Here is a 14,387-nt window from a genome sequence, read left to right as displayed (position 1 = left end):
GGTGATATCTGGTAACAGTTGGCAACACTGACAAGGCGGAAATATTTGCTGTTTGGGAACTGAATTTACGTGATCCTCACTATATATAAGGCCATGCTCCATCTCATTTTACGTTGGCATCAAATGCACATTACCAGAGCCTTCTTTATTTACAAGCCGGAGCATGGGTAGGTTTGGTAACGCTGAGGGGAGGCGGGCAGAGGCGAAATAAAGGCATGACGTTTGACGTTTTAGTGCTTTGATTTCGTTGTCACATGTACATTTTCGACATTAATTGATACAGAACTAAGTGCATATGATCAAGATTCAGCGTATTGATGTACGTAATTTATTACGGAATTCTAAATGGTATTTTATTTGAATTTCAGAATACCGCCTAAATACTTGCATACAGCCACTTATAACTTCAAAAAAATTAAAATCATACGTGTTTTCAATTGATGGTACTAGGGAAAATAAATAACTACTTAAATAAATGTTACTTCTACCAAAAATAAATAAAATAACGACGTACGGTACTTTCGCAATACCTTATTCAAATCAATTAACCATTATGTGGCTATTAAATTTACAATGTTTTGTCGCTTTATGTTGTTTCACCTCTGACGTGAAAGGTCTGGAATATCATATAGGCCTACATTTTAATTCCATGTGATCTGTCGTGCTTTTCAATAAATATTTCCGATACCCAGGAAGCCAGTTTTAGTTTGAACCTCGCTAGTGGTCATAACAATACTGTTATCCTGAATTATTTCTTATAAATTTTTAAAAATATAATTTTAAATAGGCCAAGGCCAAGTATAAAGATCTATGAAAAAGTTAAGAAAAATACCTTCAACATACGTAACAATACACATCATTATCTATTAAGTATGCTCCAATTAGCGTGAACTTGGTGAACTTGAAATCCTGTAAATGCGAAGTGAAAAGAAACGTGTTTATAACTAATTTATTACAAAGGGAATAATATTAATAAATAAACCTTGAAAACCAACAAAGTGAGTTTATGCATCTATAAATTATAGATAGTTCTGACGTATAGCAGGCATTCTGAATCTTCAAAACTGCAACTTATTTTATGGGATCACAAAACAGCTGTTTACAATTAACTTGAAAATCAACGGCGTAACTTTATTGATATAGCAGGCGAGACCCAACAATTTGGCTAGAATTCTGATACATCACAAACCACAAGTAAAACTATAAAAATGTAGTTTATACAATATTTAATATTTACTTTGTCATCACTAACCGTAAAAATTTCCAAAGACTGCAACCATTTTTTTTTTTTCATTTATTGTCTTGATTTTATTGCCAACACGCACATAGGCTAGTTTATAATACCTCAATAATGAACGTTTGGTACGACCGCGAACATAAATCCATCGACACACACTTGTATTGTAACATAAATTTATATTGAAAATCGGCATTAGCACAAACACGTGTATGGTCGGCCTCAGGCTCACAGTTAATTACAGTGTTGCCGATGTATGGCTCCGGCTTGTAAGTCAAGAAGGCTCTGATATTACACATGGATAAGTAGCTTCCTCTGACAGAGAGGTGAGGGAGTGTTAATTTCTAAATCGACTGTACGGCACTGGGAAGGGTTGTTTCTCATGAGGATGAACATCATTTTAAAAAATTATCCAAAATAATTGATTCTTCAATACTGTCGTTACTTATGAAAGACTCTGTATTTGTGGTAATCGTTCTGTGTTCTGACACGCACACACAAATACACACACTACGCAGATGTGGACTTATTATTGCCTAGCTTGTAAGTTTATCTGAATATTTCACATTCTGCATATTAACTAATGTTACTTCATTTCATTTTCCAGTCGTAATGGACGTGATCAAGCTGGAACCTGGGTCCGATCCACTGGGTATAGAGATGAGTGGTATTGCACATATAGAAGAGAAGAAGCCTTTATCTGGGGTATATTGAGAGCAATTACTATTTATTTTCTAAATGCCTCATTTATAACCAGGGAGCACATTCCTTTGTAATTAATTGTTTTTCTTGCACGAGATGAAACAAAACTAAAAAATGTTGAAATTATGAACGTGAGTTTCCAAATGGAATTTTATTTCACCTAAAACACGCATTGTCACAAAATCATGTCTGTACTTACATTCAGAAAATATATTGCAAACACAAAAATCTTGAATTTTTCTTACTCGCATTGATTTTTAGAAGCACTTTTAAGGGTGTATGTATGTGAACGACAACAAATATTATCAGAAAATGCAGGCTCTAAATTTCCAAAATTTTGTAAGAAAATAAATTTGGATATAATTTACAAGGTACCACAACAAGACTTATTAGAACTTAAATATCTGATAAAAGTATAAAAAAGTTACTAATAATATTTTTCAGACTAGATTTATCAAAGTACGAAAAAAAAAAAAAATTCTGCAGTTACATCATTTGGTAACCACAACATTGTTATGGTCTCTCTGACATCCTTAGCATTTTTTCCGCATGTAAGAAACACTTATTTCTGAACAGTCGACTACTCTCTGATATGTAGAGTTGTTTATTTTAATACAGTTAATTTTTTATTTGCCCTATATAAAATATATTAAAATTTCCATAATATTTTGTGACCTAATTTTTCTAATTTCAAAGAAATGGACATTATTGTAGTTTACCTTTTGCATAAATGCATGTTAAATCAGTGTACAAAATTTCAGAATTCTATCTCTAATAGTTGTGGAGTTATGAAATAATATATGTGAAAGTCTTCAAACTTTGGTTTAATTTAAAGTAAAAGTGAATTCTAAAAAAATATTATTAGTAACCTTTTTTATACTTTTATCAGATATTGACGTTCTAATAAGTCTTGTTGTGGTACCTTGTAATTTTTGTCTAATTGTGAGTTCATTTCCTTATAAAATTTAGAAATTTAGAGCCCGCATTATCTGATAATATTTGTTATCTTTCATGTACATATACCCTTAAGGAATTGAAAACTAAATCAATAATAGCTCACTTAAAATAACATTAACCTTTATATTGCATTGTGGTTCCTTGTGATCATACGGGCATCATAATATCATACAATAAAATATATTCTTTTACTGGTATATGCTATGTTACGAGAGTTTTTAGATAAACTATTTTACTATTGTTTTTTCCGAATAGGTACACGTGAATTCGAAGATATCAAAGGTAATAATATTGTGGACTGACTTTATAAATATTCACGGAATTTTCGTGAACAACTTTATATGATGTATTGTCTAATTATTTTCTTCTTTATTTGCAGGACAGAAATTTATTAGATTTGGACGTCACTAAAATAGAAACTGAATGTATAGATCACAGATATGACGTGAAATCAGAGATGACATTTGAGGAAACTGCAGCGCCAATTGTCTTTCCAGTGCTGAAGAGTGAAGCTGAGGTGAGAGCAGTGTGTGAAGTCTGTTGGTCGCTAGTTCTCTCTACCTTATTTACTGGCTCATCTGGCTGCAACAGTAAAGTGACCAGTGAATGTATTGTTTGCTTTCGTTCCTTGAATTTCTTCATGCTATAGTCATACTAAATCTTTTCCACCTCATCTTTGGCATAGAGACTGCAACCTGAGTGTTCGGTGAATCATATTAATTTTCAAGTTTTCATCGCACATAATTTTTACCTTTGCCCAATTTTTTACTTAATTATCTTACTAGCACTGTTTACTTTATTTGAATCATATATGTATTTGCTGGTAATACAGTAGAGTGAAAATGGATGCTCACATCCATGATAAAATGTTTCCATTACTGAATTCACTCTAAAGATTGGATGAGGTGTGGTAATTTTTACTCCCTGACAGCTGTGAGCATCATAGAATTTCGTGCGAGACTCGTCATTTGTACTTTGAATTAACTCATTGTGTTGTAAAATGTATTAAATACGCGATATATCATAAAAAATGCAATCAATTCTGTTTTTAATATTTTGTCTTTATTTCCAAATCAAGTTTCTACCAACAATTCTTATATTGTATACTGCATTGGTAGAATTTATACTCAAATCTGTTGAGTATATAAACTGCCATGCATTGATTTCCGTGTATTATTGTCCTATGTTACTGTTTTACATGAACTTCTCCTACAGGAAAAGTCTTGTGAGCTGGATCTAGTGAAGGAGGAGGTCAAACTGGAAGTAACAGCAGAAGAGAATGAAGTCTTTACAGAGAGGTGAGAGAAATATATGAGTCCATAGTTTACTGCTTTATTTAAACAATGACAACATAAAAAGATTTGTTGCTTCAAAGTGATTATTTTTTTATCTGGAAACTGCAGTTTACCTTGCGGACATAAATGACATGAATGATATAATATCCTATCACTATCACGAATAGCTGACTTACCGGTACTTTACCACTCCTACAACTACCAAATAGTCGAGCTGAGGTTGCTGCTGCCAAATAAAATGCTAAGGCATAGACCTACCTTCAACATATCACATTTAATGGAGTACAGTTCACTGACCATTTTCACTGACTACTGGAATGTACTCAGGAAATATAGTTCCTGTTGTTTTCTCAGGTCTCATCTGGCAGTTCTAATACACATTTGATTATAGCCTTGAAGGAAGTGAGTCCTACTTCTCTGCAGCATGTCCATCAGAGACCTGCAAGAGAGCGATGCTTAACGATATCTAAGATCGGTTTTACCAAATGCTCTTTGTGTGTAATCGCTCGAGCTCTGGTTTGGCCTCCGCTCGCTCGAGATCACCCGGGAGATCGCTCCCCAGTCAAACGAGCGCTCGTTTCAACCACTGTACGCGAAGCAGTTTGCTATAGTACTATGTAGTACAGTATTGGTAAAAACCGAATGAATTCATTCGAATTATTTGATTATCAAAACCATTCGAAGTAATAGAAATATTCACAGTGTCACTCGATTATTCATTGACTTTGCTGCCCACCACAACAAGTCGTATGGAGTTATACAAAATATGTACTCGCATAACAGAATATGTTCCATTTTAAGAGAATGATAAGAGCTTCGAGTTCAGAATCATATGACGCAACAATAGAATGATAAGCTTCGAATGTTCTGTGTGGGTGTTGCGTACTGACTCTTCTAACAGCCCCAGAATCTGACCATGATCTTCATTAAATTAAACACCTGACTTACATGGCGATAAGAAAAAAGAGCGCTGCTCTCTGGCTATAGACCTACGTATAGAATGAGTAATCAATATACTGCAATTTTATTGAACAATTCATTCATGCATTCGAATGATTTACTCCTACAATGGAATAATCATTATAGAAATCATTCGATTGTTCTCAACAATTATGTATTTTAGTGGAAATTTTATTAATTACACATTTTTCTTTGTTTAGATTGAAACAGCCTAAAATGATTTTCTGTATAAATATATTTAATTCCTGGTGTGTGGATAAGCTTCAGGGCTGACGTCAGCCAATAACACCAAGACAATGCGGTAGAAGCCCTGAAGCTTATCCACACACCATGTTCACCAGCCGCGGAAGCCTACGCGAATATTTATTTCCTACTCAGTTTAACAATTATCTTCAAAAATAAACTGACACACAAATTTAATCGTGATAATTACTGTAAATGCAAATGAAATGTTTGATTATATTACTATAAAATGTATATAATACCAAGAAATTACATTTAATACGTGATAACTAAAAATATCTATCGAAGTATGAAATACAAAATAATAAATTAGTAGTGATATATTTTGTTCCATCTCAGACGTAATATGAACTTTGCTCATACTAACTTGGGAATATTTTAATTTTTTTATTTTATTAGGTTATTTTACAACGCTTAGGTTATTTAGCGCCTGAATGATATGAAGGTGATAATGCCGGTGAAATGAGTCTGGGGTCCAGCACCGAAAGTTACCCAAAATTTGCTCGTTTTGGGTTGAGGGAAAACCCCAGAAAAAAGTCAACCAGGTAACTTGCCCCGACCGGGATTCGAACCCGGCCACCTGGTTTCGCGCTGACCGTTACTCCACAGGTGTGGACAATCCTGTGTACTTTAAGGTATTCTTATCCCTTACTTCTCCGAATTTAGTCCAAGCAGAGCTGACTCTGCTGCTGATGTAATTTTATTTTCGGTATTGTAGGAAACAGAAAACGGATGTAGGTAAATTCTCATTTTTAAATAGAACTATAAATGATTGGAATGACCTACTTGCAGCGGTCTTTGAGGGCTGTCCTTCCTTAAGGAGATTCAAGAATAATTTAAGAAGTTGTATATAAAGTGAAAATTAAAATTAAGGTGACATTCAACATTTAATTTTTTAAGGTGACATGTATTTATCTAGGCTGACGAGTTTACTTCCTTGGTTTGAATTGTAAATTATTTAAAACTAGCGTGTAAGAGGGCCTTAGACTAGAAATGTTTAGTTTAAATGTAGTTCTGTTTATAAGTATGCATAAGGATGTAATTATTTGACTTATTTGAACTGTTGTATCAGTGAAGCGATGTGAGTCAGTGAAGTTATGGTTTTACAGTGCAGTGAACAGTTCCGATCAGTGATAATTTATAGCTTCAATGAAATGTGTTTTATAGTGTCAGTGAAATGTGTTACAGAGTGTCAGTGAAATGTGTGCTAAAGTGTCAGTGAAATGCGTCATAGTGCCACTACAGGGAATGAGATGAGAGTAAAGTGAAAGACTATTGAAACTTATGTAGGACCTATAGATAATTATGTAGGTTGTATTGTAAAATTAGGTATTTTATTTTATGTTTTATTATTATTTTGTTAAATTGTATTGTGTATTATTATTGTATTGTGTGTAAAATTGTATATGTGTTGTAAAATTGTATTGTGTATTGTAAATTTTATTCTGTATTGGTTATAATTTTATTGTGTATTGTTAATATTGTATATACCACTGCCACCAGGTGCTTGCCCACTTGCAGTGTAAATAAATACATACATATACCTTTGATATCGTGTCTTGTAATCTTTTACCATCAACAGAGATGGTGTCCGAGCCTCTGCTTGAGATCGACGTCGATACTATTGAATCATCTTCAACATTCGTTTTGATGAAACGAACTGATGAGACAAGCCTACATTCACCTACTGCGTACTGGCTTACTGCTACCAGAAGAGCACTCATGAGCACCAAGCGCTCGTCCTCAGACCCGATCACTTGTTGTGTTGCTTTACTTCGTGATTTATCGGATATATTCGTAGGTGATCGTTATTCATTCAGTCAGTGCCTTCCTGGACTGATAACGATATCCCACGCTCGCTCTGATGCATCTCTCTGATGTCCATCACAGATCCTGAGGTCTAACAAAGAAACTAGAAAATCTGTGTTGATTTCAATTTTTGGATTTAGAAATTTCATATTATTATTATTATTATTATTATTATTATTATTATTATTATTATTATTATTATTGGTATCATCATTATTATTATTATTATTAATATTATTATTAATATTAATATAATAAATTTTAATTCTGTTCAATTTTTAATTCCGTAATACTCTTGTGTGTATTATGCTGGACTATTATTGGTCCATGCCTGTTGATGAGCACATTAATATAATAAAAATAAGAATAGCCTGTTACATCGCATTAAGAGCAAAGGTCTTCCCCAGGGGGTAGGTCTTTAGTAACTCATGTGGTGAGTTATTCCGTGTAAGGGATATGTCTTAGAATATGGCAGTTGCTTCGCCACAATCCGTAAAGTTTTGGTTCGTTGACAAACTTTGTGCCCAATGCCTGCACATGCACACTGATAGACCTATATATTTAGTTTTAGTTTTGATACTTTGTGATCACTACACCAGCACACTTACGATGCTTGGTCGGTCCAAAGGGGATCTGTCGGATACAGGGGGGAGAGCCATTAATCCTTCCCATTGAAGGCTTTAAGGAACCAACCTTGACAAATACCCAATGTCCCATTCCTACCTTCCTGTGGTGCAGCTGTTAGTAAGCATAATTTTACAAGCTGAACTAAAGGGAGGGGCTACTCATCAATTAGCACTGGTCAGCTTGATGAGTTAATGACTGAATTTGTTATAATTTTCCTCTATTCAATACCTAATTCCCTCTTTAGCCTTTCCTATCTAGTCGTCTGACTGAACTCTTACTTTCTTCGACCCCGACAGCATTAGAGCATTCGAGGCCTAGGGGTTCATTTCCCTTTCCTTCCTCCTCTTTCTACTTTTCTGTTCCTAGTGCTGACCTGCTATGGCACTAAAATCGTCCTCCAGTGGCTTAAGGAGGAAAGCAGGTGATGAGCAAGATCTCCCAGCTAGGTCCAATGGATCCGTCGACCAACACCAGGTGTGGTCCTCCAGACAATCTGCGGGTTGTGCGTGAATGAAATAGCCACCAAAACGTTAAAATATGGTGTTCACTTAAATCAGCTACAACTTGCCATTTTCACTGCCCACTGTGCAACTCAAACCAGGAAATGGATTCGGAACACCTCAAAATCTGTGCTACAGTTTCTGGCCATGATAAAATCTTTGAAAAATATTGGAGCGCAAGAGATCAAATGACTTTATTGTCAAACGCCTGGCATTAGAAAACAACAACAGCAACAGCAACAACAATGATACTTGGTGACTAATTGTACAATTAATATTTTAATAAATACAAAAATGAAGATATATATACATTATTTTTATTATTATTACCGTTATTATTATTATTATTATTATTATTATTATTATTATTATTATTGTTGTTATTTTTTATTATTACTATTAATCTAATGGCGAGAACATTGCTTAGGAATCATTGTTCCACTGCACCCATTATTTTACTCATCGCTTCCTAGTATCTCAACTCATTTGTTGCTCTGTTGGTCTTGGCATGTATGTAGATGAGTTGTTGTCTGTCCGAGTCTTCTTTGGAATTGCAAAAAATGCAGGTTGGTTTTGACATTATTTCAAAGTGGTGAAGATATTTCGCGAGGCAATGATGATCAGTGCTGAGGCAGAAAGTTGCAACTCTTGTTCTCTCTGATCACTCTGCTGTGTTCAGGACTACAGTCGTCCGACGTTTATGCTGCATTCCTTGTTCCACTACGTTATTATTTATGTTTACTGTTTCTTTTTTTAGAACAATGTGGTGTGCTTTTTTAATGGTTTAACGAGGAGAAGGTGCATAGCTGGGAAAAGACCGCACTTTGTTTTAAATCTGCACTATTTTAACAGCAGGAATCCTCTGACCTCCTCACTCTTTGATTTCCTTAATTAGTGCCTTGTTGAGAATTTGTGCACCTGAAATAATCAAAGTTGTGCTTTATTTCGAACAGATGCTTGCTCATTTTATAGCGCCGTGTTTTTGCCCACATGCACTCTGTATGTCTCTACATAAAAATGCATTCCCCTGTATCCCAGTAAGGTGTGCGTTGCACTAAACCATCAACATTGTGAAGGTGTGACTTCCTCACTCCATCATAACCTTAAATAGAGCATTGTTGACATTTTGTGTACTCTCAATACTTAAGTTGTACACCTATAATTCAATGCTCGTTCTTTCTGGGTTGTCGGACAATTCTCACGTTATATAAATAACAGTTTATTTTGCGTTTTATAAGAAGAGCGTTTCTGCTTTATAAATAAAATATTGATATACAGACATGGACAAATCATTACACTATATTAATTATATGTGCAACGAAGCGTGTTTATCGGCAGAAATAATGAACAAAAATGTATTTTGCACTGATTTAATGAACAGAAAATTGAGTCTTGAGGTTACTAATATTTTGTTAACATTTCCTTATTGTTTATTAACACATTGATTTTGTCAGAAATGCTGGAAACCAAAGTTTGACACTTTCTTTGAATAACAGCATCATTTAGCCAGATATCAGACAGTGTTTGAATGAGTCCATGTTTTGTTGTAAGCCTCTTTTTGTTCACTTTTTTCTTCAGTATAGACCACAGATTTTGAATTTCGTTCATGTCCGGTCTTCTTGCAGGCCGTGGGAGAATATCTTCTGCAGTATATAATTAAAACACCAGTAGTAACAACATAGCCAGAAAAAAATATACTTAACCGTTTTTTTTTATTAATAAAATGTCAACAACAAAGACCAAATGTTGCCAACATCACACATAAAACTTAAAGTGTCCCTCTTTCATTTTCCGCAAATTTCATTTTCCTATCTCCATTATTATGCGAGTTATTAAACCCTCTCACCGGCAAATTTTGTCCCGGACACAGTGTATAAATGTGCACAATACAGTATAACAAATGGATCAGACAAAAATTCAGAAATCACGTAATATAACTTGGCAATGAGAAATAAATCTGTATAGTACAGTGTAACTACTAACAAATTAATGACTTTTTTCCTAATTAAAGTACAATATTTTTAAAACAGAAATACTACATTTCATTTAAATAAATAATTAAATCTAAACAGATGTGTTTGGACAAAAATAAACATTTAAAGATTTTTTTTGTTTGTAGTAGAAATGTTAGTAATAGGTCTATTAAAGATTTTCGCTATTCCATTCCAACAAAAAAATTAAAGCGTATACTTGTCTAAAATATATACAATTTTGTACAGTAACGATCATGTAAAGTGTAATTAATTTTCTTATACTTCTTGATACAGTGACACAAATCAAAATATGCACGCACTTAACCGTTGGAAAAATATGCCAGAAGATGTAAACATTCATATTTACAACAATAGAGGCTCTTTGAATTATACTGATAGTTGATATGACGAATTGTATTATGTTTCTAAGAAAACGTTTTAGTATAATAATTTTTCCACGTCTGTATTATTTATGTAAATATATTAGTTCTGTTGACATTAGTACTGTATAATTAAATTGGAGTTGATGGGAAAATTAAAACATATTTCTTAACATATTTTCAGCATAATATTGTAATATTCATTTCTGCTGAATTTGTCTTCTGTGTTTCTTTCTTTTCATATTGGGAGTGTGATGTTTTCCTATTTGTATTAGAGATTTAATTAAATCATTCTGTCGCTGCATTTTAGATTATAGCATTAAAGGCAAAATTAATGTTGTAATTAACTTTTGAAAGAGAAAAAATGCAATGCGAAAATGTAATAAAATGTTTCAAGGTTGTATTATTAAAAATCGTGGCATGTATAAAATAAAAATAAAATCAGGAAACTAAATGCTTTTGCAAATGTCAGTAAGTTGATCTTCGTACCCTATTTTCACTAGCATGGTCCATCTGATCACATATACTTCATGTTTTAACAAGTATGCGCCTTCTCCTGCGTTAATGGCTCGACCACACTTTCTTTAGCTAGTTTATATGCATTATATTTGCTAAGAATTTGGCAGTGGCTTGTGAATCGTTGCAATATGATTATTTTACCGTATGATTTCTGTTGATAGAAGCTGGAGGGGTTGTATTACTGATTGAGTGGATACTAGTTTCTGGGTCTGAGATGCCCACAGAATTTCTGAATTTATTTTGCTAAATGTATATCCCCCTTTCGATGTGTAGAACGTCAAGGATCTGTACTATTGTTAACATCTTTATTATTATTATTATTATTATTATTATTATTATTATTATTATTATATTTTTTCTGATAATACTACAGATACTATTACTACCAGTACCACCATTAGTACTATATTTATTATTATTATTATTATTATTATTATTATTATTATTATTAAATTTGGATCATAGTTGTTAATTTTATTATATTCATTGTGTCACTATCTTGGACTTCTGTTGGCCAATGTTTGTTGTCCAGCACATAAATTTTAACAATTAAATAAGTTATTATTATAATAACTATAATTATTGCTGTTATGATTATTATAATTACTATTATTACTTAACTTTTTAAAGAAAATCTATACAGGAGTAACTGAAGATGAAAGTCCATTATCAATTTCTCCTATATTACTTTGCTTATAGGGTATATATTTCCCTAATGGTAATTAGACATTCTTTCCACTAATGACACTTATAAATTTGTTAGTCTTGCAGTTAGCCGCAATAATGGAGTTGCAAAGTTCTACGAAAATATTACTGAAGAGGAGGAAGGCAAGAAATACAATTGTGACGTTTGCGGAATGTCTTTTCTCGACTTTGCAAGACTCAAAGGCCATTACTTCGTACACAAATGCCACAAGCAATTCAATTGCGATGTGTATGGGGAGTGTTTTTCCGAATCTGGAGATTTCGAAAAGCATTCACGTGTTCACTCAGGCGAGAAACCACTCAGTTGTGACGTTTGTGGAAAGTGCTTTTCAACCTTAAATGTTCTTAAAAACCATTCACGCGTGCACACAAACGAGAGGCCATTCAGTTGTGACGTGTGTGGAAAGAGTTTTTTGCGCTCCGTACATTTGAATATGCATTCACGCGTACACACAGGTGAGAAGCCATTCAATTGTGACATCTGTGGGAGGAGGTTTTCGCGCTCCGCTCATTTGAATATGCATTCACGCGTACATACAGGTGAGAAGCCATTCAGTTGTGACATGTGTGGGAACTGTTACAAAAGCTCTTCAAGTCTAAAGAGGCATTCCCTCTTGCACACTGGCATGAAGTCATTCAATTGTGACGTCTGTGGAAAGTGTTTTTCTCAATCGCAATGTCTTGTAATGCATTCACGTGTTCACACAGGCGAGAAGCCGTTTCGTTGCGATGTGTGTGGAAAGGGTTTTGCACGCAAGAATAAACTCTATCTGCATTCACATAATCACGCTGGCGATATGCCATACAGTTGTGACGTTTGTGGAAAGGGTTTTTCTCTCTCGAAATGCCTCGATAAGCATTCACGTTTACACTCCGGCGTGAAGCTATTCAGTTGTGACGTCTGTGGAAAGAGTTTTTCGCGCTCCCTACATTTGAATACGCATTCACGAGTACACACGGGTGAGAAGCCATTCTGTTGTGACGTTTGTGGCAACTGTTATAAAAGCTCATCAAATCTGAAGAGGCATTCCGTCGTGCACACTGGCATGAAGCCATTCATTTGTGACGTCTGCGGAAAGTGTTTTCTTCGTTCCGAATCTCTCGTTATGCATTCACGTGTTCACATAGAATAGTAGCCGTTTCGTTGTGATGTATGCGGAAAGCATTTTGCTCGGCAGAATGAGCACTATCTGCATTAACGCTGACGAGATGCCATTCAATTGTGATATGTGGAAACGGATTGAATGTCGACGTAATCTCAAAGTACAATCACGTGTTCCCGGATGCCGTTTAGTTGCGAAGTTTGTCGAAAGGGAATTTTGCCGCTAGAAATAATTCAATTTCCATTCACGTATACAGAGTTGGGAAGCCATTTAGTTGTGATGCGTGTGAGAAGTGTTTTACACGCCCGGTTAATCTCCAGATCCTTTTTCGTTAAAAACCGTTCAGTTTTCATGTGTTTGGAATGGATTTTTCGCGCTCGGGGAATCTTAATGTGTATTTACGTATCCACACATAAGAGAAACTGTTCATTTGTGATGGTTGTGGAATGCGTATTTATTGCCCCCACATCTTAATATACATTCTTGCGTGTACATAATTATATTTCATAATAAATATTTATATATCCTGTACTTTAATCACTATATTAATTTTATTCTGTTAGCTTTAATTTGTACTTCAGCAAGAAAATCTTTCTTTCTTCTTAACCTCGATAATAAATTGTCTAGCTTTGATTAATCAGGTAATCTTTTAGTAGTCTAAGTTTTATTGGAATTGTAATTATTATTTCCATTGTATTCTTAATATTGTAGTTGTAATCCCCTGTAAGGGGGAAAAAGAATGCCTGATGGCCTTATCCCTACCAGGTTAAGAAGATATATGGTATACTATACTGTACATAAGCGAGAAGACATATAGTTGGATCTTGTGGGGAAGCTCTTTTCCTGCTATCATGTATCTGAAATGGTGTTTGCGCTTACCTCCTGGCGAGAAGTGATTGAATTGTGAAGTTTTGGCTTAACTTTGTTGAATAGCGTAAGTGTGAAATGTGATGCTTTTGGGAAGAGCTATACACAGACGAGTAGTCTAGAAACCCAGCAATCCATTCTCACAAGCAGAAAACCTATTATGTTAGCTTTCCGTACAATGACACACAGATTAATATACCAATTAACAATGACAACTACACTGAAGTATTAAACACAATAAATATATAGCACAAGATAATGGATATAATCCTTACATAATAGACACATTAATAAAAAAGGCAAAACAAAAACAGAACAAACCAACAAAAACACTACGTGAGAATAAATACATAGCATTGACATATCAACAATGCCAAGAGTCACAAAATTGCAACTTCATTCAGAAAACTAAAATACAAGAAAGCATCCAAAGCAAATAACACAACACAGAAATATTTAAATAATCACATTAAACATTCAAATAAATATAACTCAACTGGAGTTTACAAA

The 14,387-nt window shown here is 34.1% G+C and overlaps 1 protein-coding gene across 4 annotated transcripts in view; it reads left to right on the top strand.

The window, feature by feature from the left end:
* Positions 1 to 13,641, top strand: part of LOC138691517 (zinc finger protein 235-like) — a 52,775-nt gene extending 39,134 nt beyond the window's left edge. For 3 of the 4 annotated variants that reach the window (XR_011329893.1, XM_069813523.1, XM_069813521.1), the window contains 4 exons: positions 1,845 to 1,942; positions 3,276 to 3,413; positions 4,112 to 4,194; positions 11,966 to 13,641. Coding sequence is in view for 3 of the 4 variants with exons in the window: in XM_069813523.1 (XP_069669624.1) it covers positions 1,850 to 1,942; positions 3,276 to 3,413; positions 4,112 to 4,194; positions 11,966 to 13,040 (1,389 nt within the window). In the remaining variant the exon portion in view is untranslated. The other variant, XM_069813524.1, reaches the window with a different exon arrangement.
* Positions 13,642 to 14,387: the final 746 nt, after the last annotated feature.

Source organism: Periplaneta americana, chromosome 16 (genome assembly GCF_040183065.1).
Source record: "Periplaneta americana isolate PAMFEO1 chromosome 16, P.americana_PAMFEO1_priV1, whole genome shotgun sequence".
Taxonomy (NCBI): domain Eukaryota; kingdom Metazoa; phylum Arthropoda; class Insecta; order Blattodea; family Blattidae; genus Periplaneta; species Periplaneta americana.
Note: the sequence above shows the minus strand (reverse complement) of the source record. Positions and strands in the feature narration are given on the sequence as shown.